At 37.8% G+C, this 24,551-nt stretch overlaps 2 protein-coding genes across 2 annotated transcripts; one reads left to right on the forward strand and one right to left on the reverse strand.

Moving 5' to 3' along the window:
• Positions 1–6,286: 6,286 nt before the first annotated feature.
• LOC146716792 (hemicentin-1-like) lies at positions 6,287–7,988 on the reverse strand. The gene is made up of 6 exons (XM_085468425.1): positions 7,943–7,988; positions 7,523–7,852; positions 7,071–7,427; positions 6,825–6,944; positions 6,607–6,651; positions 6,287–6,516 (listed from the first exon to the last, which is right to left on the reverse strand). The coding sequence occupies exons 1-6, from the start codon at positions 7,983–7,985 to the stop codon at positions 6,386–6,388; spliced, it is 1,026 nt and encodes a 341-aa protein (XP_085324551.1). The 5' UTR covers positions 7,986–7,988; the 3' UTR covers positions 6,287–6,385.
• A 5,601-nt stretch (positions 7,989–13,589) lies between these two features.
• LOC146716793 (uncharacterized) lies at positions 13,590–17,132 on the forward strand. Its single transcript, XM_085434722.1, has 6 exons — positions 13,590–13,656; positions 15,304–15,627; positions 15,894–16,238; positions 16,345–16,464; positions 16,753–16,808; positions 16,906–17,132. The coding sequence occupies exons 1-6, from the start codon at positions 13,590–13,592 to the stop codon at positions 17,026–17,028; spliced, it is 1,035 nt and encodes a 344-aa protein (XP_085290848.1). The 3' UTR covers positions 17,029–17,132.
• Positions 17,133–24,551: the final 7,419 nt, after the last annotated feature.

Consider the following 24,551-nt stretch of genomic DNA (forward strand, 5'->3'; position numbering starts at 1 on the left):
CACTTCATTCTCGAGTCATCGCATTCACAAGATTTTCAAAATAATTTGACCTTTGACCTTGAGGTTGAGGTCGACATTTGAACTCATTCAAAATTTTCAGTAGATACACCTATGTTATCTATTGGTTCATTATTGAATTATCGCATTCTCAGACTTGGGTGTCCACATTGCCCGCTTGGACAGCAGGGTAATGTCAATACCCCATCAGCCTTTTGCAGCTGAGGGGTAAAAACAAAAAATACATTTTCCCTTATTTTTTTTTGCATAATTTGCCTTTTCTTTGTGTGACAAACACAATTCATAGTCTTCATTGTCTTGCAATACATGGAAACTTAAGCATTTCTGTGGTTGGGCTTTCAAATAAAGGTGTGAATAGAAAAGCGACTTTTCTTTTCTTTAATCACAGGAAGCTGAGCCTGCAGTACCGTTTTATCAATTCATAGCATAACAAACAGCTTACAAGAGCATCAAGGAGGTAGAACAGGAAAGAAAACATCTCCTTGTCACATTCTTCACTGGTCTCTGTGGCAATGTTTTAATTATTGCCAAAGAACTGGCTATGCTTTACTTAGCACAAATATGGATAGGCAGCTTGTCAAAATTAATAATCAGTGACCTAGTAATGCAGTTGCATGACTGCTGCATGCAACTGCATTACTTTGTGATATATATTGGTAAAAAAGACACCAGTGGTTTCAAAGTTTTTTTTGTAACAGGTTTGTAAGAAAGACTTTGGAAATGGTGTTTGGGTGGATGTTTTTCATTTTTATTATAATGCACAAAGAATAGTCACCTGACATTGGATGGAAGACCAGGGCCCCATACTATGAAGCTTGTTCAGCATACCCAAGACATCTTTTCATCATCTGGATTCATTTATCCTAACACTGGCAGTAATGATAATCGGTCACACGAAGCTGGTTATCAGCTCGCTAATCTAACCCAGGGTTTCCCTTGTGCATTCACGTGAAAGTGGTGGTGATGCTGCCAATAATCTATCAAAATTATGTTTCACAGGTTACATGACTTTTTTTAGAACAGCAATTTATCCTAATGCTTGCCACCTACTCAAGAGGCATTATCAGACAGTGATTAGTAGCTGCGATCCAGCAGTAGATTAGAATAAAGTATAAGACAAATAAAGTATAATAACATTAGTGGAATCTAAAGTATCTTTGCTGATCTTTGAAAAAATAATGTAAATCTGTTACATTATTCTATTAACACCCCCCAAACTCAATCTTAAATCCTTATTTTATGAAATATTGTGGTTACAAAAGCTGATAGCACTTTATATTAATGTCACACTATTAAGCATTGCTAAGGTATTAGTAAAGTATTAACAAGTGCTACATTCATCATTGATATAGTATTACCCCTCCTTACTATGTTATATATGAATACAAACACATTATTATGACTATGATGACAGTCAATAAACTTCTACTATTGACATCCATTGATGTGCCTTTTCAATGTCACACTAAGCCTTTTCATAGATGTTGATTTATTAATAATACCCCATGTTAAAGTATTTTGCTCGTTTGTGTTGTTGTGTTTGCACATCTCTGTTGCTTGTGGGGCTCGCACACAAGAATTTCACTCGCATGTGCTGTGCCAGTGTGCCTGCACATGTGATGTGACAATAAAAAGTGATTTGATTTGAAATAAAAAGTGATTTGATTTGATTTAATTTGTTTTCAGAAGGTGGAGGGCACGTTTTCTCTACAGAAACAGTTATGTGTGAGGGAATGCAGAGTGGTCTGTCTCTCCTGCTGTTTTGAGCATGTACATGACAAAAGAATTTCCCTCGGGATAAATAAAGTTATTCTTATTCTTATCTTCAAGATGGTGTGGGTTCTTGAGCTAAAAAGTTAGCAGCTGAGTGATGGATTTAGAGTAGAAATGTCCCCAGCTTCTCACAGACAGTTTACAAAATTTGTACATCAACAAACACTGTCAAGCTGTCCAGTTCATTCATTCATACAAACTTGCACAAACCCTTGGTACTTTCTGTCACAACGTCTCTCAGAGCAGGCCATCGATCACAACCACATTCACTTCACCCTACAAAGTTCTTTACAATAAAACAGAAAATCAACCTCACTAACATAAAAACAAACCATATATAATGCAAATGTTTTTTTAAAACTTATTAAACACCTTGCACTCCTTTTAACATGAGTTTTAAAACTTTCTCTAAATATAACCATTGTTATTTTACATTTTAACATGGATTTTAACATTTTTAATATTTCAACACATTTTAATAGTTTTCAGTTTTACCTGGTTTCAAACTAGTAAGTTGATTAATTAAAACAAATAAACCAGTTACAGAAAATCAGGAAAATATAAAATAACAAACAAAAAAATTCACATGTACTAAATAAATCAATAGGCTAATGCATAATAAACCATGTTTGTTTATAAATAATCTATATTCATATGCAGAGGTGGGACCAAGTCATTGTCTTGCAAGTCTCAAGTAAGTCTCAAGTCTTTATCCTCAAGTCTCAAGTCAAGTCTCAAGTAATGTCAGGCAAGTCAGAGTCGAGTCTCAAGTCACTGGTGTAAAAGTCCGAGTCAAGTCACAAGTCTGAAATTTTGAATTTCAAGTCCTTTCGAGTCTTTAAAAAAAAACAAAAACGAAAAAAGCATGTTGCAGTTATGCTAAATGTAAATATTAGACCATGTAATTTTAAAATCTGTGTTTTTCTCAACACATGACAAAATAGTGAACTTAGAAAATATACACAAATTGTGAAATTGCACCTCTTTAAAATGCAGCTCAATTAAACCTAGCTCCAAGAATAATTTTCACCGGCAGGTCTGAGATAAGCTGCATGTTATTCTTGGATGCGGTTGTAGGACCGGCTTTAAAATCGCATGACAAAAATATCATACACATTAAAAAAAACTGTATCACCAACGTAGCCTGGACAACATTTGCTAGTTAGATGAGGTCAGCTATCTCATCTTAGCATATTTATTTCAATTCAATTCAATTCAATCTTAATTGGCAGACTCCATAAAAACAAGACAAAAAAAAAAAAAAACACACACACACACACACAACACTCCCCCCCCCCCCAACACAAGGTATACACCATTAAATATATATATGTATATAAATAAGTATCTAAAACATTTGTAAAAATATAAAACCATAATATACATAAAACACAATTACTTAAAATAAATCAATAAATACACAAACACTTTAACCAGTGCTTTCTGAGACTGGATGAGTAACGGGAACCACTCACTGTCGGATCTGTGAGTGCTAAAATTATACTGTTACTCGAACCATCCAGTCGTTCTCTAAAATTGAACATTAGCTTCCTTAAAGTGCTTTAAAAGTCCAGACACCCACAGCTACAAACATCTGGCTGGCACTACCACTTCTAGGTATCCTGCAAAGGATTCTCATCGCATCATTATATGCAACATGCAGCTTCTGCATGCTACATTGTTTGTAGTATGACCACAAGGGGGCAGTATATAGCGGTGTGCAATACGCTTTAAACAAAGCCACTTTAACTGGAAGTGAACAAAAGCTGAATTTGCGTGCAATAGTATTTGCCTACACATAGAGCTTACATCGTTGTCTGTATATGTCATCATCATCATTCATTTGCTCAGTAATAAAGTGACCGAGGTATTTCACCTTTTTATGAACTTCAAGAGTTTTTTGTGCCAGTTTAAACAAAGGGAAATTTAGCTGTTTATCCTGCTTGGTTCTACATATCAAAACAGCACTTTTAGCAGCATTGTACTCAATGTCATATTGCACACCATATTCAGTACAGACATTAAGAAGATCCTGTAACCCAGCACTGCTTGGACTAAAAACAACCAGGTCATCTGCATACATAAGATGATTTATCAGTGCTTTACCTAATATACACCCAGTGTTACAGGCTCTCAGTTGTATGGACAAATCATCAACATACAAATTAAATAAAATTGGAGACAAAATCCCACCCCGTCTAACACCATTGCTGACACCAAAGGGGGCAGAAATACTGCTTCCCCATTTAACCTTCATGTTCTGATGAGCGTACCAGTAAGAGAGAATCCTCACGATGTACTGAGGAACTCCCCATCTCTTCATTTTATCAAAAAGTTTTCTGTGGTTCACTCGATCAAAAGCCTTAGAGGCATCAATGAAACACATGAGGACAGATGAATTTTTAGCCCTATACAACCTGACTATTTCCTTGAGTGCATATATGCACATGTCAGTGCCGTGCTTTGAAGCCAAACTGATTATCCAGAGAAGAGATGAACACACTAACTCTGTCAAACAAGATTCTTTCTAACACCTTAGATAAAATACTGGCTAGTGCAATTGGCCTGTAATTATCCAAGCAGCTCACTTTTGCAGCTTTGTCCTTCATAACTGGTACCAGTAAAATACACAGCATTGAGTCTGGTAATATGCCATGAATCATAAACCCAGTGAAACAGAGTGCTAAAAGAGGAGCTAGCCTTACACTAGCATGTTTTAAATGTTCTGCAGTGTTTGTGATCCAAACCAGAGGATTTATTATCAGACAACCTATGAATGGCTTCATATACTTCATGTGTCCTTACACTTATTGTGTCATTACTCATGTCAAGATTGTCCTCATATGGATCACTTTTTATACAGTTAAACAACTGCAACAAGCCCAGGTACAGTTTACCGACGGATGGGTGCAGGACCTTGAAATGCACCGTGTAGAACGAAAGACCATCGTACGTATCATAAGTTTACCAGTCTCACAAATCGTCGTCATAAATACACATTCCTTAACCGTTTATTAATATAACCTTTGAGCTCAACGGTAATTAATTAGTAGTGGAAATAATTTCTGGTTCATCACAGAAATGTAGCAGTGACAATAATATTGTATGCTGTAATCGTACTGGGCAATTAGTGATACAAAAAAACCTGTTTTATCCTGTGAATAAACGTATATGTTTTTGTCAATGTACCATAATAACATAAGCGAAACGCAATATTGTGTCAGGACAATTCACTATTTATGCACAATAAATAAAGGAGCATAGCGCGACAATTTCTGTTCAGCGCCAGACTTGCTTGTAACCTATATCACCAATTATGTTATGAAAATGACGCATTAACTACAACAGCAGACTGACCTTCGTGTAAATGCTTGGAGCAGACTAACCTGTGAGCTGGAGTGTTCTGGGACGTTATATTTGATCTTTGAATGGCTGCAATCCAGGCCACCCGTCGGCTCTTTGTTACTTCGGAAACATGGCTCGAACAATTTCTCTTCAACGTCGTAATCCGATAACAACCGATCTCTTTACCCGTCGGCTTCCCGTGGCTGTCATGCGACCGGCTATTGCAGTTAATAATACAACAGCTTCTTGACATTTTTGTGTTTCTTTTTATCGCTGTGTGACTGATTTTAATTGAAAGCCTGCGTGCGCTAGTACCGCTTGCCACGAGTTCCCAGAATCCTTTGCGGTTCTACCCGTGAATGACGTCACATTTTCAATCTCTATATAATATGCGTGTTAAATTTTATATTTGGGGTAAAATATCAAGTCTTTTCAAGTAAACCGGTTCAAGTCCAATTCAAGTCCCAAGTCATTGGTGTAAAAGTCCAAGTCAAGTCACAAGTCTCAGAACATTTTTTCAAGTCAAGTCTAAAGTCATAAAATTAATGACTCGAGTCTGACTCGAGTCCAAGTCATGTGACTCGAGTCCACACCTCTGTTCATATGTATCATTTTGATAACAACAATGCTAATATTTGTATATAAAAAATATTACATTTATTAATTGTGTAAATTCCCTGCACCTCTCATGCGCGTCCACATGACGTCCAAAATATGTACTCAGTCCAAAGTTAAAATGTTGAACGTCAAATTGGGTCAGGGCTGGACGTCAAAATCATGGACCAAGTTTAGACGTCGTACAGATGTCCAGAATTGGTGATTGACCAATGGACCCAATATAGACATGAGCTATTGGACGTCTGTCTGACGTCCAATATTTTGTGGTTCACATAGGTCAATTTTGTTGAAGTGTTTTAAATTGCACTGATGCATTAAAGAATGGTTAAGATGATGAAATATGCATGTTAAACAAAAGAAAGATGGGAAGCCCCCTTTGCAAGTAAGTAAGCATTTATTTAAATATATAGCGTCATAGTATATCAGCAAAATGTATATTTTACACTTCCAAAAGAGCATTAAAAATACAAACTGGACAATAACACAATGTGATGTTAAAATCATACATGTTATTATAATATAATTTGTGGGTTTCAAAAGTAAAATAGAAGACATATGTTGTATGACATTGTTGTTTGTCATACAAACATTTGTAATTGGTAATATCACTTAAAATTCAGTTTAAAAATAGTTATTTTACTGCAGAAGCACTGACATCAGAGTAGACTGTTGCTTCCTCTTCTGCTTTTTCATTTCTTCTCACTAGTTTGCCACTTTTCTTTATGGTGAAAGTTGCTACTGAATAAACCATCGAGTTCTCGCCTCTCTGAGGAAATACATACAATTTATGGAGATAAATAAAGTGAAAAAAAAATTTCAAATGCCATTAATTTATCTTTGTTTCTGATTTACACCTTACCTCCTGATTCTCGTGATTGCCGCTGGTTGTTCCAAGATCTGTGTCTGAAACAAAAAAAAATTAAGATGAAAGACACTCTTGGCTGATTTTAAAAAACAACTATGTAAATCAATTCAATTCAGTTTTATTTAAAATCACAACAACAGTCACCTCAAGCTTAATCAAGTGACGCTTTTGCAAAATAACGTTAGATAGAGAAGGGAGAACTTACCAGGGCAGCAAACATTTAATTTCTTGATGAGGTAGGCTATAACAAGTAGACTTGTAGCCAGTGCAGCAGATAACAGAAAGAGAACTGTATTGGCCTTCTGCAAGTCCCATGTGCTGGGCCCTGGAAAAATATAAGAATCCCATCATTAGGATTTTTGTTGTTGTTGTTACATTAGAAATTTGACACCAATGTATTCAGCTGATATTAATATATTCTGAATTATTTGATAAACATTGGACATTTTACCCTTAATGTTCAGCTTTGTTCCATTTCCAAAAACGATCTGTCCACATGTGGCCACAGCACAGTAGTAAGACCCAGCATCAGCAGTGTTGACGTTCTTGGAGAAGCTATAGTCACATTTGTATTGCGAAGGATCCTCGGCACTCTTGTTACATTCATCACCAGTATTTCCATGAGCATAGATTAGACTGGGTTGAGACTGGTCTGTTCCAGCTCTGAACCAAAACACACTGTGATTTCCAGAACAAGTTTTCTTCTCAGTGTTAGAGAGGAGTGAACACTGCAGAGCCACTGGATCTCCTTGATAGACATGATCAGATGGAGGCATTTGAAAAATGTCAGTGACATCAGGTTCTAGTTCTGGAAAATATAAAAGATGAAATAGTTAAAATATTTCATTCACTTCACCGAGAAAAATAAATATTAGATTTTTCGAAAAAATAAAACATATTGACCTTTAATTGTAAGAAACGTTCCTTTTAAAAATGTCATAGCAAGCTGCCTGACTTTTATACAGTAGTAAAGGCCAATGTCACTAAGATTAACTTTACTTATTTCAAGAGTAAAAGTTCCAGGCTCTTGTTTTGCTGTAATATGGGGAGTTTTGTTAACACCATTATAGTCAAAGGTAAATGTTCCTCCCAAGAATTCAACTGAGCTTCCAGAAACTATCCTTATCCAGTACATGGTTTCTTTGTACTCAGCTACTCGGCGTGGGCATTTCAGAGTCACATAATCTCCAACAACTAAACTCTTTGTTTCAAAGAATAGATCATCTGTGCATCCTGAAAATAAAATGTGAAAAAAGCAGTGAGAGATAGATTTGTAAGTGCTAAATTGTACAAATATATGAATAAATAAATAAATAAACTTACTACCAACTCTGACGCTCAGCAGTATGTAAAATATTATCAGCATTTTCTGATTAATCCACTTGCAGCTCATTTCTTAAAGCACACAGCATTTAAAACATATTATAAGATGATGCAACTTAATATAATCACATCAAGTGGGAGGGAACAATTTTAGAACAATCTGATTGGCTTTTTATTACGTTAGTGCTTCACTGCACTACCACAGTGGAAATAATATCAACCATCTTTCCAGTCTAAACATATGAAACAACACCATCAACATGCTTTTTTTTATGGTGGGTTTCTTCATTTATGAGGGCGTAAACGTAAGAGATGACACAGTAAACTAAAACACAAAAACAGAATTGTCTGGATATTTTCTAGAATATAGAGGCAACAGACTTTATCTTACCTAACATGGTCAAGCTATTTAGGACTCATAAAATTGTTACCATTATTAGCATGACCCACGATCATAACATAAATAAGTGAGGAACTTTTTAAAGCATTTATTGCTTTGAAAAGTATAATTTAACATTTAGGCTGGCCTTGGTTTATGCTTAACCTTAAGCTAAGGAGTACTTTCTTAAGGTTAGGAAACACATTGTAATGGTAAATTAACCGTTACAATATTGCTGTAACAATATCAATGATCTAATTCAACAATTTAATGTTGTAAAGAACATGTGATATAAATACAGTGGGGCAAAAAAGTATTTAGTCAGCCACCGATTGTGCAAGTTCCCCCACTTAAAATGATGACAGAGGTCAGTAATTTGCACCAGAGGTACACTTCAACTGTGAGAAACAGAATGTGAAAAAAAAAATCCATGAATCCACATGGTAGGATTTGTAAAGAATTTATTGGTAAATCAGGGTGGAAAATAAGTATTTGGTCAATAACAAAAATACGACTCAATACTTTGTAACATAACCTTTGTTGGCAATAACAGAGGTCAAACGTTTACTATAGGTCTTTACCAGGTTTGCACACACAGTAGCTGGTATTTTGGCCCATTCCTCCATGCAGATCTTCTCGAGAGCAGTGATGTTTTGGGGCTGTCGCCGAGCAACACGGACTTTCAACTCCCGCCACAGATTTTCTATGGGGTTGAGGTCTGGAGACTGGCTAGGCCACTCCAGGACTTTCAAATGCTTCTTACGGAGCCACTCCTTTGTTGCCCGGGCGGTGTGTTTTGGATCATTGTCATGTTGGAAGACCCAGCCTGGTTTCATCTTCAAAGTTCTCACTGATGGAAGGAGGTTTTGGCTCAAAATCTCACGATACATGGCCCCATTCATTCTGTCCTTAACACGGATCAGTCGTCCTGTCCCCTTGGCAGAAAAACAGCCCCATAGCATGATGTTTCCACCCCCATGCTTCACAGTAGGTATGGTGTTCTTGGGATGCAACTCAGTATTCTTCTTCCTCCAAACACGACGAGTTGAGTTTATACCAAAAAGTTCTACTTTGGTTTCATCTGACCACATGACATTCTCCCAATCCTCTGCTGTATCATCCATGTGCTCTCTGGCAAACTTCAGACGGGCCTGGACATGCACTGGCTTCAGCAGCGGAACACGTCTGGCACTGCGGGATTTGATTCCCTGCCGTTGTAGTGTGTTACTGATGGTGACCTTTGTTACTTTGGTCCCAGCTCTCTGCAGGTCATTCACCAGGTCCCCCCGTGTGGTTCTGGGATCTTTGCTCACCGTTCTCATGATCATTTTGACCCCACGGGATGAGATCTTGCGTGGAGCCCCAGATCGAGGGAGATTATCAGTGGTCTTGTATGTCTTCCATTTTCTGATGATTGCTCCCACAGTTGATTTTTTCACACCAAGCTGCTTGCCTATTGTAGATTCACTCTTCCCAGTCTGGTGCAGGTCTACAATACTTTTCCTGGTGTCCTTCGAAAGCTCTTTGGTCTTGGCCATGGCGGAGTTTGGAGTCTGACTGTTTGAGGCTGTGGACAGGTGTCTTTTATACAGATGATGAGTTCAAACAGGTGCCATTCATACAGGTAACGAGTGGGGGACAGAAAAGCGTCTTACAGAAGACGTTACAGGTCGTTGAGAGCCAGAGATTTTCCTTGTTTGAGGTGACCAAATACTTATTTTCCACTCTAATTTACGAATAAATTCTTTACAAATCCTACCATGTGGATTCATGGATTTTTTTTTCACATTCTGTCTCTCACAGTTGAAGTGTACCTCTGGTGCAAATTACTGACCTCTGTCATTATTTTAAGTGGGGGAACTTGCACAATCGGTGGCTGACTAAATAGTTTTTTGCCCCACTGTAATTATGTAAATTGAATTACTATGAGTCACACCCCCAAAACACTGGATCTCTCATTTTCCTTAATGCACCTGAAAGGCATTTTAGTAAAGTTTCCTTGACTAATCTGCCCAATACTCAGGCTTTTATAATGTAATTTTACACTTTGCTATCTCAAAACTGCAAAGATGTCCAAAATGAATGTATCACCAGAGATTACCAGGCTCAACCGCTGCCACTTATCTATTTATTACATTTAAAAAAATACATTTACAAGTCTCAAAGCCTCAGTCTCAAAACCTTACACTACCAAGTCTGAAATACTTTGCTTAATGATGTCCAACCTTTCGCTACAACAATGCATAATCGGACAGTAGCTGCCCAAGATTCGATTCAGTAGTTTAGATTCAACTTTACTGCCTCTGTGCAAAATGCAGTTAGTGACATGAACATTATTAATGATTACCAAAAAATTTCAACTGCTGCTTTACCTGAAACACACAAAGAGACACAGAAGCATTGTTGTGTTTAGGCTTTCAAGCAAAGGCATGGATAGGACTTTACTTCCTGTCTCTGTTTTAATCTCAAGTAACTGGTCTGGCATCACTGTTTTTCAATCTATGCTAAAAAAGGAAAATGTAATAACACTATATTATTAGTGTGACTAACATTTATATTTAAACAATTTACAAGAGCTGTTAAAGTGTATATGAGAAAGGGACACATACAGAGATCTGCTTAGATTTGGTGTGATCAGTAAAAGCTACAATTTACTGTGGTCTGGCATCTTTCATTGGTAGTTACAGAGAAACAACAGAAAGTGCTTATCATTCACTCGTCTTACTCTGATCTTTTTTTTCCTTTAAGGGCAGGATTTTAATCGGTTGGCAAACTATAAACTATAAAGTTGGTTTGGCAAGCCACCAAAGACTGTTACAATGTAGCACAAAATGAGCTCCTTTCTGAGTCAGCAGCTTCAGTGGTTGGTCAAAGTGCAGAGAAACACGCCACCACAACCTTCATCTGTCAGTTTAGTTGTTGAATGTGTGTTTGCTTTTTATATTCTTGAGATACTGAAACTTAAGCTTAGCTGAAGAATCTTTTCATTGAAGACAGACCCTTAAAGCCAATGTTCAATCAGTGGGTTTCATTTGCATTTGTATCACTGTGCTAAAAATGCTAAGCTCTACCTCAGTGGCTATCTCTTTTCTGTGTGTGTCTCTCTCTGTCAAAAGGACTTAGTAGTGAGTTTTCCCAAATTCATGAGGTTCTTTGTTTTTTTTCTTTGTTTTGTGGATTCACAATGACTTGAAAAACTTATAAATGATGAATCTAGCTAATGTGGTGCCATCCTTTAGTTTTTTATGTAGTTTATGGTTGAGCTTAGCTACAGAAAAAAAACTTTGATTAGAAATGCTACTGTGTTTAACCATTCCAATGGTAACGTTTATATATGATTTAGTCAACAGTATATTTGTTAAACAAACAAACATGAAGCAAATATCAGCCTGTGAATAAAACAGTTTCTTATATATAGAAAACCTACAGTTTAGAGCTTAACAGGTGTGTGTCAAAAACACAACAGGAATGAATGTAGATGTGAAAAGGAGATTTGTCGACATTGTATCTAAAATGCTGTCATGCTACTGACCTGTGGTCACTTATCAGGAGATGCTGTTTGGTGAAGGAAGTGCTGACAGGTTTGTATTTAAATTGTTAATTCATCTTAAGAGTTTGAATATGAGTGAAAACATCAAACCAAGCACTGTGATACAGTTAGTAAATATTTAAGTACAACATAGGATTGCTACTGAGTGACAATTTGAAATGTTGTGTAAAACTGTGAATATGGAACTGATAAACAAATAAAAATCAAGATTTGACATTGTCACAGAAGCAGAATTTTTCATACATTTCCAGTAACTGCCTAATTCCATATTTCTAAAAAGCCTCTCCAACTCGTTTATTTATTTATTTATTTATTTTTTCAGAATTAGGCCTTTCTGTGATTGTTCTTAGAGTACTGGTGTCCTGCTGAGCTGTGATTTTCCTTCTATTAGCCACTTCATTAGTTACACGTTGCTTTTGGTTTGTTGGACAGTTGCTAACATATATTCAACAAGGTGCTGGAAAGATTCCTCAGAGACTTTGATCCATATTGACACCATGACATCAGATATTTGATGCAATGCAGGATGGATCCATGACTTCATGCTGCTCAGGCCAAATTCTAGAACTCACAGCAGAAAGGGAGAATCTTCAACAGACACATTTTGATGTTGATGATGTTGCTGACATTACCTATCTGTCATTTGAGATTACGAACTGAAATGCAAAATACTTTCACTCAATATCATTTATCATCAGCTAAAAAATGTAGAATAAAAACAAAAAAAAGTAGTAATTTAAAATACATAATTTATGCTTTAATTACTATCAGCAATGAAACATGTTGCTGATTTCTTCCATAAAGTATGAATAGAACCATGAAGGCTGTCCACTTTAACTTTTAGAGGACATTTGCAGGGCGTTTGAAACACAGCTGAAAGGTTTGCATGTTTTCTGCAGGATGTGGTGGGCTGTGAGACAAAAGGTGCAGTTGGCTGAACTTGTTGATGTGAAAACTCCTGTGGCCAGCCTGTTGTGGACAGTAATAAGTCACTATGGAAGAATCTGTGCTGTCATGTGCTGTCCATCTCTCTTGGAAGAGACGGAGGAGGAGTTGTACCTTCTTAGAGCAAACAATTTTACAACTTTTTGTTCTATAAGCAATAATATCTAATCCTAAAACTGGACACCTGCACTGTACTTGCTGACCTCATCTTTGCTCTCAAATTCTAAAACAGCACAGAGTCTAACTAAAACTTTTGGGAACAGGTTGTGTTCTGAGATTCAGTTTAAAACTGGCTTGGAGTGCCACGTTTTCATTTATTCTTTTATTTACAGCATGTAAAGTGTATTATAGATTCTCTGCAGGTAGAATATGTTTTCTATGTGACATTTGTTAAGCTGTACCTTATCAAAACCACTAAATGAAGTGCAAACTGTGGGTCGCCTTGTCCTGGGAATGTCATTGTGTTAATTTGATGACATAGAAAGTGTAAAAATGTTGTTATATGTGATTCTAGTCTGCTCTCTTTTACTCTGGTGCTACCTGAGGTAGAACACGTCAAGAATACCCGTTCAATTAATCAAATTATTTTCACTTTCATTTGCATAAAAACGGAAGCAATTTCTATGTTTCCTTCAGTAGGCTGTTCAATGTTTGTGTCCCACTGTTGTGGAAGTTTTCCATTAAATAAAGCCTGCAGACGAGCGGTGAGCGGTAGCTAACATTCTTTAATCCAAACACACAAAGAACAGACAACCAAGCTTGTGAGGGCCTACATGACCGCGGGGCAGGGTCAGCAGAGTCTCCCTGAGCCTAGCATGGCTTCTTCAGGAACAACCTGCAGTACACAGCTGGTTCACACCTTAAGGTTCACACTCCCTTGCTACCTCCCAGAGTCCCAGAAGAGACAAAAGATTCTTCCTGTGGAGTTGTCTGCTTCCCCCAACTTCCTTACTACACCCCCACCATTTGTCTTACTGTATGAGTGTGAGACATGTTAAAATCCAGTGGCACCAAGGTATCATACAATAAAATAATGTGATTAATACATAAGTAAAAGAAATTCCTATACACCCACATGAACATTTATTGTTCAAATAAATCCAATTTAAAGTTTCAGTTTTTTACAACAGTGTTGCATTTTACTGATATATATTTACAGATGTTTAAGCGCCATCTGATAATATTTCTGTTGCAGGGATCATTTTCTTTGGAAGAAGAGTCATAATTTGTGAAATGTCCCTCTTCGATTGGTCAGATGCTGCCAACACCACCCCTTTTGTATAAATGTGTAGGGGAAAGCCTGGGTTAACTTTACGAGTTGACAACCAGCATTGTTCGACCATTTATTGTGATCGACAATGTTAGGGTAAGTGAATTCACACAACAGAAAGTTAACCTAGGTATGCTGATTAAGTTTTGTGGTATATTCCCCAGGTTAAACTAGTGCAGCTCGTAAAGTGAGATGGTGTAGCCTGTTAAAAAAACAAAATCTGAATGTGCAGTTTTTGGATGAAATTCCATCATTCATTACATCATTTATAGCAATTTTTCTCATAATCACACTTCTTAACCCCATGGTGGTGCTAGAGGAAAAGTTAGAATATTGATCACCATCATTTTGCTATCTCAATCAGCCCCTCAGAAATGTGTAGAATAGAAAGCATGTTTGACATATCCAGGGACTGTTTGCTTTTGCTGCCCCGAGTAAACTTCCATCAGAGATAATGCTTAGTACAGCAGTGGTGACTGCCTTTTTTGTGTAATCACATGTTTTTAGGCTTTTCTTTCTTCCATGTGAAAGATGACATTTCCCTTATTCATAATATATATGAAAGATTGTTTTGTAGTCCGAGCAGTTGAGTGATTTGATTTTGTGATATACACTTACCATAACTACAATTTTAGTTTTCCTCCCATGGGAATGATGAATGTGCAAATTTTTTGGAAAGAAGAATAAGGGAAAAGTTTGACCTCCTTATAGCATCAGGACAAACTACTAAATAAACAAAGTTTATAAGTTTCATCTGTTTTTCATTAGTTTATCTAAGTCTGTTTCAGTCTACCGAACCACAAAGAAAAGGAAATGTCTTGATTAGCATAAAACAGACTAACAAATGCATTTGAATAGAGGCAACACTTTTCACACAAAGCAGGACGATTCCAGGAAATGCAGGTTGACTGTAAAGGCTGTGATAACCAATCAGATGTTGACCTGGATCACATCATCCTCCTCAGTCACTGAAATATCAACAAGTTTCCTAGTAAAGGCATTGTCACGATGATGCTGTTATTGGTAACATTTCTTCTACTTCACCATGGACGTGAGTTTTATCTAACTTTATAACCTACTATTTATTTATTTTTGCCACAATCTGCAACCAAAGTAAACATGTGACGGTTAATAAGGATTTTTGTGTGTCCCGGTTATTTATATTCAAGACAAATTTCCCAGTTTTTTATGTGTTTTTTTTTTTAAACTCACTGCAGATATGCTGGAGCAAGTGACCACAGTTCAACTTGGTGAACCTGTAACTTTGACATGTGTTTTACCTCCTGGTGATTTAAGCAGTAAAATTCACTGGTACAAGCAGAGAGCAGGGGAAACTCTGAAACTGATTGCGACACTGCGGCAAACTGCACATCCTCAGTATGGACAAGGGTTTAATGCCTCAAGATTGGAAGCAAAAGACAATAAAAACATCAGCAGTCTGACCATATTCAGGACAATCCCAGAAGATGAAGGAATGTATCACTGTGCAGTCATGGAATGGAATGTGAATGCTTGGAGTGGGACATATTTGTTATTAAAAGGTAATTATGTGATTGCAGCCTTTTGGATTCACTGTAAATACTCAACCATCTGACAAAATTTTTTTCAAATGGTTGGGAAAAATAACTATAGATTATATATGAATTTAATAAATCGTAGTTTAAACATCATATTAGGTATTTTAATGTGTTTGCAAATCGATTCCAAGTTTTCCTTTTCGAGACGCACTGTTATCATTTATTTTTCAATAAAAACTAAAACTGTGTTTAGAGGTAATTTTTAAACACTGTTTTTTGTTATTACACAGGAAACACCCAGAGAAACGTTACTGTTCGTCAGTGGCCAACGGTTTTAGATTCAGTCCATGCAGGGGATTCTGTGTCTCTCAACTGTTCAGTCCTGTCAGACTCTGATAACAAGATGTGTCCTGGAGATCTCAGAGTCCTCTGGTTCAGAGGACAAAACTCTCGTCCAAATATCATCTATGTTGATGGAAAGAACCAAACTGAATGTAAGAAGCAATCAGACACTCAGAAGAGCTGTGTTTATCGCTTCTCTAAGACGGTCAGCTCCTCTGATGCTGGGACTTACTACTGTGCTGTTGTCACATGTGGAACGATATTATTTGGAGATGGAACTCAACTGCAAATTGGTAACACAAAAGTACAAATGCGCATAACATGTTTACGCCATCATGGCTTCTTCTTTTTTTTATTCTTCAAGAAGTAATGACATACTTTTTTTTGTTTTTTTTGAAGAAACAGGTTGGGAATTTATTGCGCTGGTAATAGCAATAATCTGCCTGGTCATTTCAGTGATTGTAAATATTGTTTTCACCTGTTTCGGAAGACCAAGACTAGCATGTAATAAATTTAAAGGTAAGTGAATAAGCAGTAAGTTTCTGCTTATTCTGCATTAATTTATATTTCATTAAACAATTGTCGAGTTTGAGTATCCATATTGATATTTGTGCTTTCAAAAGCTTTAAATTTTAAAGGCACAATGTTAAAAACTCATCAAAGAAATATTTTATTTTAAATTGATTGAAACGTTAAATTGATGAACTAGCAGGTCTAATTATTACTGGAGCATTATTGAGCACTGTAATGAAAAATCTGCTACATTTTATAATGTATGTGTATTTGTTCATCATTCATTGGCAATAGACAGCACATCTTCACAAGGAAGAAATGACAACTTGACTCAACCACTGGATGATATTGTAAGTAATTATGTTAGCTCGTATTGCTTTTTGTTAATTCATTACTATGAATCTCTGTAGCAGCTACAATATTTTATGATCTTTTAATTTCAAACAGAATGAAGGTGAGCAGGATCTGAACTATGCAGCAATACATTTCCCTGGAAGGAAAGCTACAAAAGGAAGCAATAAAAAAGAACAGAAGACTGAAGAATGTGTTTATTCTCAAGTTAAGCGCTGATCTGAATGTGTTAACCAACCCTCTTACAAAGTGAATAAAATCATGTTGTGGGTTATTCCACTGCAGATAACTTTAATAATGTGTTGTGATGCAAATAAATAAGGATTTACAACCGCAATCAGTTCTATGTGGCTTACTTCTTGTTTCAGTAATTCCAGTAAAGTTTCAGGCTTCACTTAAATAAGTTATTGCACTATATATTTTGGTCTTAATTAAGATGGAAAATTATCACATTAATGTATGTTGCTTAACAAACTGTTCAATATTTGTTCCTATTAATTCAAAATTGTGTTCCTGCTTTTGTTTACGATGGGGCTCATTAGATTGTGACAAGCTTAAAGCTATGCGAGACCAAGTGAAGTGAGTAAAGTTTAGTGCACACTGTCCAAACTTTCTGTAATTTTTTTGTTCAAGTCAAGTTGGCTTTATTGTCACTTCAACCATATACAGTTAGTACACAGTGAAGCGAAACAACGTTCCTCCAGGACCAAGGTGCTACATGCAACATAAATTTACAACATAAATTAACAGAAAACACTAAACTAGCTAACTAAGAAACCTAGTTAGCTGGCTAGCGGAGACAAGACAGACTGACCTAACATAAATTACAACATAAATTAACAAAAACTAACTATCTAACTATCTAAGGAAGACTTTTTTTTTTTTTTGTTATCAGACAGCAGACAACAAAGTGCACGTGCAAATGTGCAAACAAGAGCAGCAAGTGACAGTGTGACAAAAAAACACAACGTAACATAATGATAAGGTTTTGTGATGATGAGTTGAGGTAGTGGAGGAACAGTAAACATTCCTTAGTGCAGCAGCAAAAATTAGGAAGTACAGAAGTTGGTGCAAAAAGTCCAGTAATAATATTGTGCAAAAGAGCATTTACAGGTTGGTGTGTACGATAGATTGGTGGTGTAGGTCAGTGTGTTTGCGCTTGTGTTGATTAGTCAGTCCAGTCTCAATGTTTTGAGGTAGTTGAGTTAAGCTGAGTGATAATGTTTGTGTGTGTGTGTGTGCGTGCGTGTGCGTGTTTATCAGTCAGTCCCTTTTTGCTGAGGAGACGGGTGGCTTGTGGAAAAAAGCTGTTGCACAGTCTGGATGTGTGTGCCCGAATGCTTCGGTACCTTTTTCCAGATGGCAGGAGTGTGAAGAGTGTGTGAGAGGGGTGTGTCCGATCAGCCACAATGCTGGTGGCTTTGCGAATGCAGCGTGTGGTGTAGATGTCCTCAATAGAGGGGAGAGAGACCCCGATGATCTTCTCTGCTGTTCCCACTATCCGCTGTAGGGTCTTGCGGTCCGATATGGCACAGTTCCCAAACCAGACAGTGATGCAGCCGCTCAGGATGCTCTCGATAGTTCCTCTATAGAAGGTGGTCAGGATCGGTGGTGGAAGCTGGGCCCTTCTCAGTCTTCTCAGAAAGAAGAGACGCTGTTGGGCTTTCTTGTGCAGGGAGCTGGTGTTGAGGGACCAGCCGAGGTCCTTCTCCAGGTGGACGCCCAGGAATTTGGTGCTGTCGACGATCTCCACAGAGGAGCCGTTGATGCTCAGCGGTGAGTGGACGTCTCGTGTCTTCCTGAAGTCAACAACCATCTCTTTTGTCTTGTCAACATTCAGAGACAGGTTGTTGTCTTTACACCAGTCCGTTAGCCTCTGCACTTCCTCCCTGTACGCTGACTCGTGGTTCTTGCTAATGAGACCCACCACGGTCGTGTCATCAGCGAACTTAATGATGTGATTTGAACTGTGTGTTGCTACACAGTCATGAGTCAGCAGTGTGAACAGCAGAGGACTGAGCACACAGCCTTGTGGGGCCCCAGTGCTCAGTGTGGTGCTGGAGGTGCAGTTCCCGATCCGTACTGACTGAAGCCTTCCGGTCAGAAAGTCCAGGATCCAGTTGCAGAGGGAGGTGTTCAGGCCCAACAGGCTCAGCTTTCCGATCAGTTGTTGGGGGATGATCGTGTTGAATGCTGAGCTGAAATCTATGTACAGCATTCGAACGTGTGAGTCCTTCTTGTCCAAGTGTGTGAGGGCAAGATGGAGTGCAGTGGAAATGGCGTCGTCCGTTGAGCGGTTATGGCGGTACGCAAATTGCAGTGGGTCCACTGTAATTATTATAGAATATAATTATAACTGAAGGTGTAACAAGGCTTTTATCAACAGCGCGGAGAGTCTGGAGACCACTAACAGGCAAGATATCAGGCACTGCAAGACAACTGCATCGTCAAAGTGACACTAAATAAAGTTTGCCCAAACTTATAAGTTGTACATTTGTGCAATGACCAAAACTAGCACCACTGATTAGTCAGTTTTTTAATCATTAATATGCAAATTACATCAGTATTATGCTATTTTTTTCTGAGGCTGGTATATGTTATATTGCAGTTGATTAACTACTACATCTCCATAGAAATGAGGCAAATTTCCATCAAATAAACTTGGATACTGTGCATAGGGACCTCAGGAGCAGCGCTTTATCTTTTAAGTAAAACATTTGTCATATCTATACAAACAGCTAAGTCACCATGTTCAGTCTCATGCTCTTCAAAGTACTGTAGATGATTTTAGTTACAACATCAAGAACACAGTTAGTTTTCAGCACTACTTAAAGACTCCCTATTGTTTTCTATTTCACTAAGAAATTGCTGCGAGCTCACCTTTAAAGTGTACAGGAAACATTACATGTAAAAAGGCTAATTTACACCTGTCCTGCTATAAACATGTATTTCTTAAATCCAGAGACAATCTATTGTCTAGTTAAATCTATGACAGTTGTTTTAGCCCATTAAACCCATTTTAATTCAAATTTTTAGGTCAAATTAGCATGATCTGATATCGTCGTGTTGGTGTTGTTCCAAGATCATCATACTAAATGTTGTTCCAGGATCAACATTGCAAGTGACCAATCAGAATGTTGTGACGTCATACTTTTGCGACTTCGGGAAAAACCGCCGTAAAACAAAAAACTGTACTTAAGCTGCGAGAAACCGCCTCTGTCCGCCGATCAACGGACCCTGACCGTAACCCTTTAATAAACAGTAAGCAGAATTGATATTGTCCTTGCAACATTGGAATTTCATAAATGCACGATTGGCTTGGCGCGCAAAAGAATAACGTCACAACAATGTGATTGGTCACTTGCAATGTTGAACCTGGAACAACATTTTCATGATGGTCTGGGAACAACACCAACACGACGATATCAGATTATCCGTCAAATTACCACAACCCTTGAATCAATAGCGTATTTGACAAATTCCAATGGCTCCTAAAACCATCAACTCTGTGCTTTTTCAGTAATATAAGGGTAATCCCATGCAGGCTGCCACATCCAAACAGTGTTGGGAAGGTTACTTTTAAAATGTATTCCACTAGATTTTAAAATTCTAGTTTTAACTTTTAGAGCATTACAAAGACAGCCCCCCCATTGCCGATTTGATTTGTACACATACCTCCACTCGTAACCTGAGGTCATCAAACCAAAACCTTTTAGGGGTCCCCAACACTCGTTTTAAAACCCGAGGGGACCCAGTCTGTGGAATGCCCTATTTCTACAGGGTTTGGACTCAGTGGAGACCTTCAAAAAGCTTTTAATTAGACCAGGGTTTTTATGATGTATTTTGTGACTGTGTTATGTTTTTACCATGTAAAGCACTTTGTGACATATGTCTGTGAAAGGTGCTATATAAATAAACTTTACTTACTTACTTACTTACTTACTTACAGATTACAGAATTGTTAAATACCCCAATTCTTTGATCTTTGGGCTGAAGGAAGAACAACACTCGGTGTATAAATGCTCAATCAACAATCTCTTTAATCTCTCTACAATTTAATCTCAACAGACTACATGCCCCAAAATGTATTTTGTAATGTATTGCGTGTCCAGTGAGAGTAACATATTCTGAATTCTTTGGATTACTTAATATATTATCATGCTTTTTACAACTACATGATGTACTATTGCTGTGTGATTTATTACTATTACTGAAAGTTACTCACCATACCAATACCGACTAGATTTTTAAATCTTAATATAAAATGAGTAACAGTAGGTGGACATTAGGTAAGGCTGCACTTTTTGCAGCGATCTCGTATAGAAAACTATTCCTCGCGTATATAAAACAGGTCAGCGGCTCTGAACCGTAGTAAAGGGACCTCTGGCTAATACGTCGGGTTCGTGTCGGGCTCGTAGCTGAAAACTAGCTTTACTTTGTTGTCTGGGTCAACTTTGCTAGCAAGAGACAGAGAGAGGCGTTGAAAGGCTGCTCCAATGGAGCTTATTGTTTCAGAGGAAAACACAAACACAGTGTACAGTCGAGTCGTAACAGCTTAGATAAGATAAGATAAGATAGAACTTTATTAATCCCTCGGGTGGGTTCCTCTGGGAAATTCGATTTCCAAAAGAGCACAGCACCGACAGAAGTTACAGAGTTACAGAATATTATATATATATATATATATATATATATATATATATATATATATATATATATATATACACACACACACACACACACACATACACACACATATATAAATACAGAGACAAATATAAATAAAATATACAAAGGGGATAAATAGAATAAATAGGAATAAAAAAAAAAAAATACAAGTGAATTGCACATTTCAAGTATTGAGTCTATTGCACTGTTGACTATTTACAAAAAAGTATTGCACAAGGTATTGTACAGTGAGGTGAAGAGGCACTACAGCTTAGTTGTTCCCCCCTCCTTTGTCCTCCTGTTTCCCCTCCCTCTCCCCTCCAGAGAGGAGTTAAACAGTTTGATGGCGTGTGGGACAAAGGAGTTTTTAAGTCTGTTACTTACTTACATGGGCTACACTGCCCATGAGGCTACATTATTTAGGGCTATGCCTGTAACACTCTGCCTATTGCTTTCATATTAAGTAATTTTTTGAATAATGATTTTTTAAAAATATTTCTTCACGTCATTATGTGGGCTGCAAGTAGAGGGGACATGGGCCGCGAGATTGAGACCCAGGCATTAGAGCCTCTTAAGGCGTGTTTTGTTTGGGTTTCCACCAGTGTGGAATTACCAAAAATAGAGAGGGGGCAGCCTTACATATGAAACAGGAAAAGACGGCTGTGTAATCCCTTATTTCTACAAAGTAACTGTATTCTGAATACCACCTTTTTAAACGGTAACTGTAACGGAATAAAGTTACTAATATTTTGTGTTTTAAATACGTAACACCGGTACAAGTATTCTATTACTCCCCAACACTGCATCCAAATAACGAATCACACAGAAAGCAACACAGCAAACAGCATTAACAAAACTATAGACAAAAACCATGGTAAAAATAGCCCTGATGCCTGATAAAATGTCTGTTTTCTGTGGTGCTCCATCACACTGTTGTGACGGTGTTCCTGCAATTAATGACCCTAATATCACTAAGAAGCACAGAATTCTTGCTTTATACAGATATTACAATTGAAAAAAATTGTCTGTCTGATGCCAGTGAGAGGTGGAGGGTGGAGGACCCGGCCTTCGTGGTCTATGTGGACCGGGTCCTTCAAAGACAGAGAAGGCCAGAAGTGCGAGGCTGTGAAATGGGACGTTCTAGCCTTCAGATTTGCGTCACCGCTGTGTCGGTTGAGTTTAATAAACTCGGCCGTCTCCTCCTTGCTATCTAAAATATAACAGCACACTGGCGTAAATTCTCGACCGTCTCACACTTCTGTTTAATACGGAGCCCCGCAGGGGTTATGGGAGAAAAAAAAATTAAGATGGACTTTTGCGAGATCTTGCAAAACTAACTCGGGATCTCGCAAAACTTTTGCGAGATCTCGCAAAAGTCCGTCTTAATTTTTTTTTTCTTCCATGTCCCCTGCGGGGCTCCGTAGTTTAATCAGTTTTCTGTTTGACGTTTATTCAACTGTGTGAAAATCCCGGAGGAACCCTCCCGATTGATTAATAAAGTTTTATTTAATCTAATAACTTTGATCTTAGCCAAACCGATTTACTCCGGAACAAATAAAATACCAAAAAAGGGTAAAAAATTACATTTTTAAGTTATCTGAGTGACTTATACATCATGTTTAACCTGAGTAGCGAAAGAGCGGGGGTCTGAAAACGATGAAGCCGGGAGTCCGCTGCTCTCGCCGGCTCAAGTGACCATTGAATCCCCCGGCTTGCTATCGAGCGGGTGGGTAACAGACGTCTCCGAAAACGTCGGCACACTTTTGCAAATATGCGAAGTCTTGATAAACCAAGCAGATATTTTAAATTTACGCAGCTACTTTCTCGCCTGAAAATATGTTAAAAGTTTATTTTGTGACCCAGAAAGATTAATAAGACTAATTTTAAAACTTAGTAGCGGCCGCCATTGTTGGCAGCTGAAATTTGGCTGTGAATTCTGGGATATGGTGGGCCACGAAGGACACACCCGACCCATCCTTAAAAATTCGGGGAAATGAAGGATGCATTTGAAGGAGTCGACGAATTGGGACAGCCTTCGTCGCCTGGCGTAATCGGCCTGCCTCCGAAGGATGCAGCCGACGTTTTCGGACACAGCTTATGTAATTTCTTCTTCAGTTGGCAACCCATTTAATTGGAGCAATAAGTTGTACTGCCCTCTAGTGGAAGAGAATGTAATTATTCTGCCTGATACTCATGCCGGTCGCTTAAAGTACCAATCAGGTGACACCAGATAATCTTCCACGGCAGACCTGATCATTTCTCACAGCACACCTGTGTGCCGCGACACAGTGGTTGGGAAACAACGCTTTAGGGGGTTAAAGTTTTTAGACCATGTTTAGTGCCATCTTGTGCCCTTACAAAACGTGACATCACTGGATTGGCTGGTTAGTTTCTCGTAATAGACTTCCAATAGCTTATGTTAACTAACTAGTGACAGAAGTGATAATTCAGTAGAAAAATCTAAAACTGAAAAACAGTCTAAGGGGGTCACTTTTACTCTACCCCTGGCTGCAACAATGATTTTTTTTTGTTTAAGGCTATGTTGTCCACTTTTACTCAGTCTCTTAGCAGTCAGTGATTGTCTGTTGTTTGGCTAACTGAACTGAAGCAAGAAAATCCCCCTATTAGTTGTAATGTCATTGTTTGTAGAGCACTTTATAAATGTGGACAGTGTGTACATGAATCACAAAAAATCAGCAAGCCTTTAATGGGGAGGTTATTAAAGAGTTTTTGGTGGCTGAAATGGGACAAACACTGATGTTTACTTATTTGTGTTTGAATCTTAATTTTCCCCTGTCGTCATGCAAGCTGATCAGGGACGTTGAAATGGGTGTACAATACCCAGGTCTGATTGGAAACCTTACTTCCTTTGTCGCAGACATGTGAAAGCTAAGGTAGACTAAATCACAGTAATACTGTTCTATCTAATACTGTTCGATTTGAAAATTCATAAAGTCATACATTAATGAATACAAAAACAAGAATGGGGTAACAGAATATATAAAGAACAACCTGATACATCATGTTTTCAGTAAAATTAAAAACAAGTTCTTTACTAGTTTATTTTCAGTGAA

This window comes from Copadichromis virginalis, linkage group LG2, assembly GCF_057382275.1.
Source record: "Copadichromis virginalis isolate Kocher_CV1m ecotype Utaka linkage group LG2, C_Virginalis_male_GT1.1, whole genome shotgun sequence".
Taxonomy (NCBI): domain Eukaryota; kingdom Metazoa; phylum Chordata; class Actinopteri; order Cichliformes; family Cichlidae; genus Copadichromis; species Copadichromis virginalis.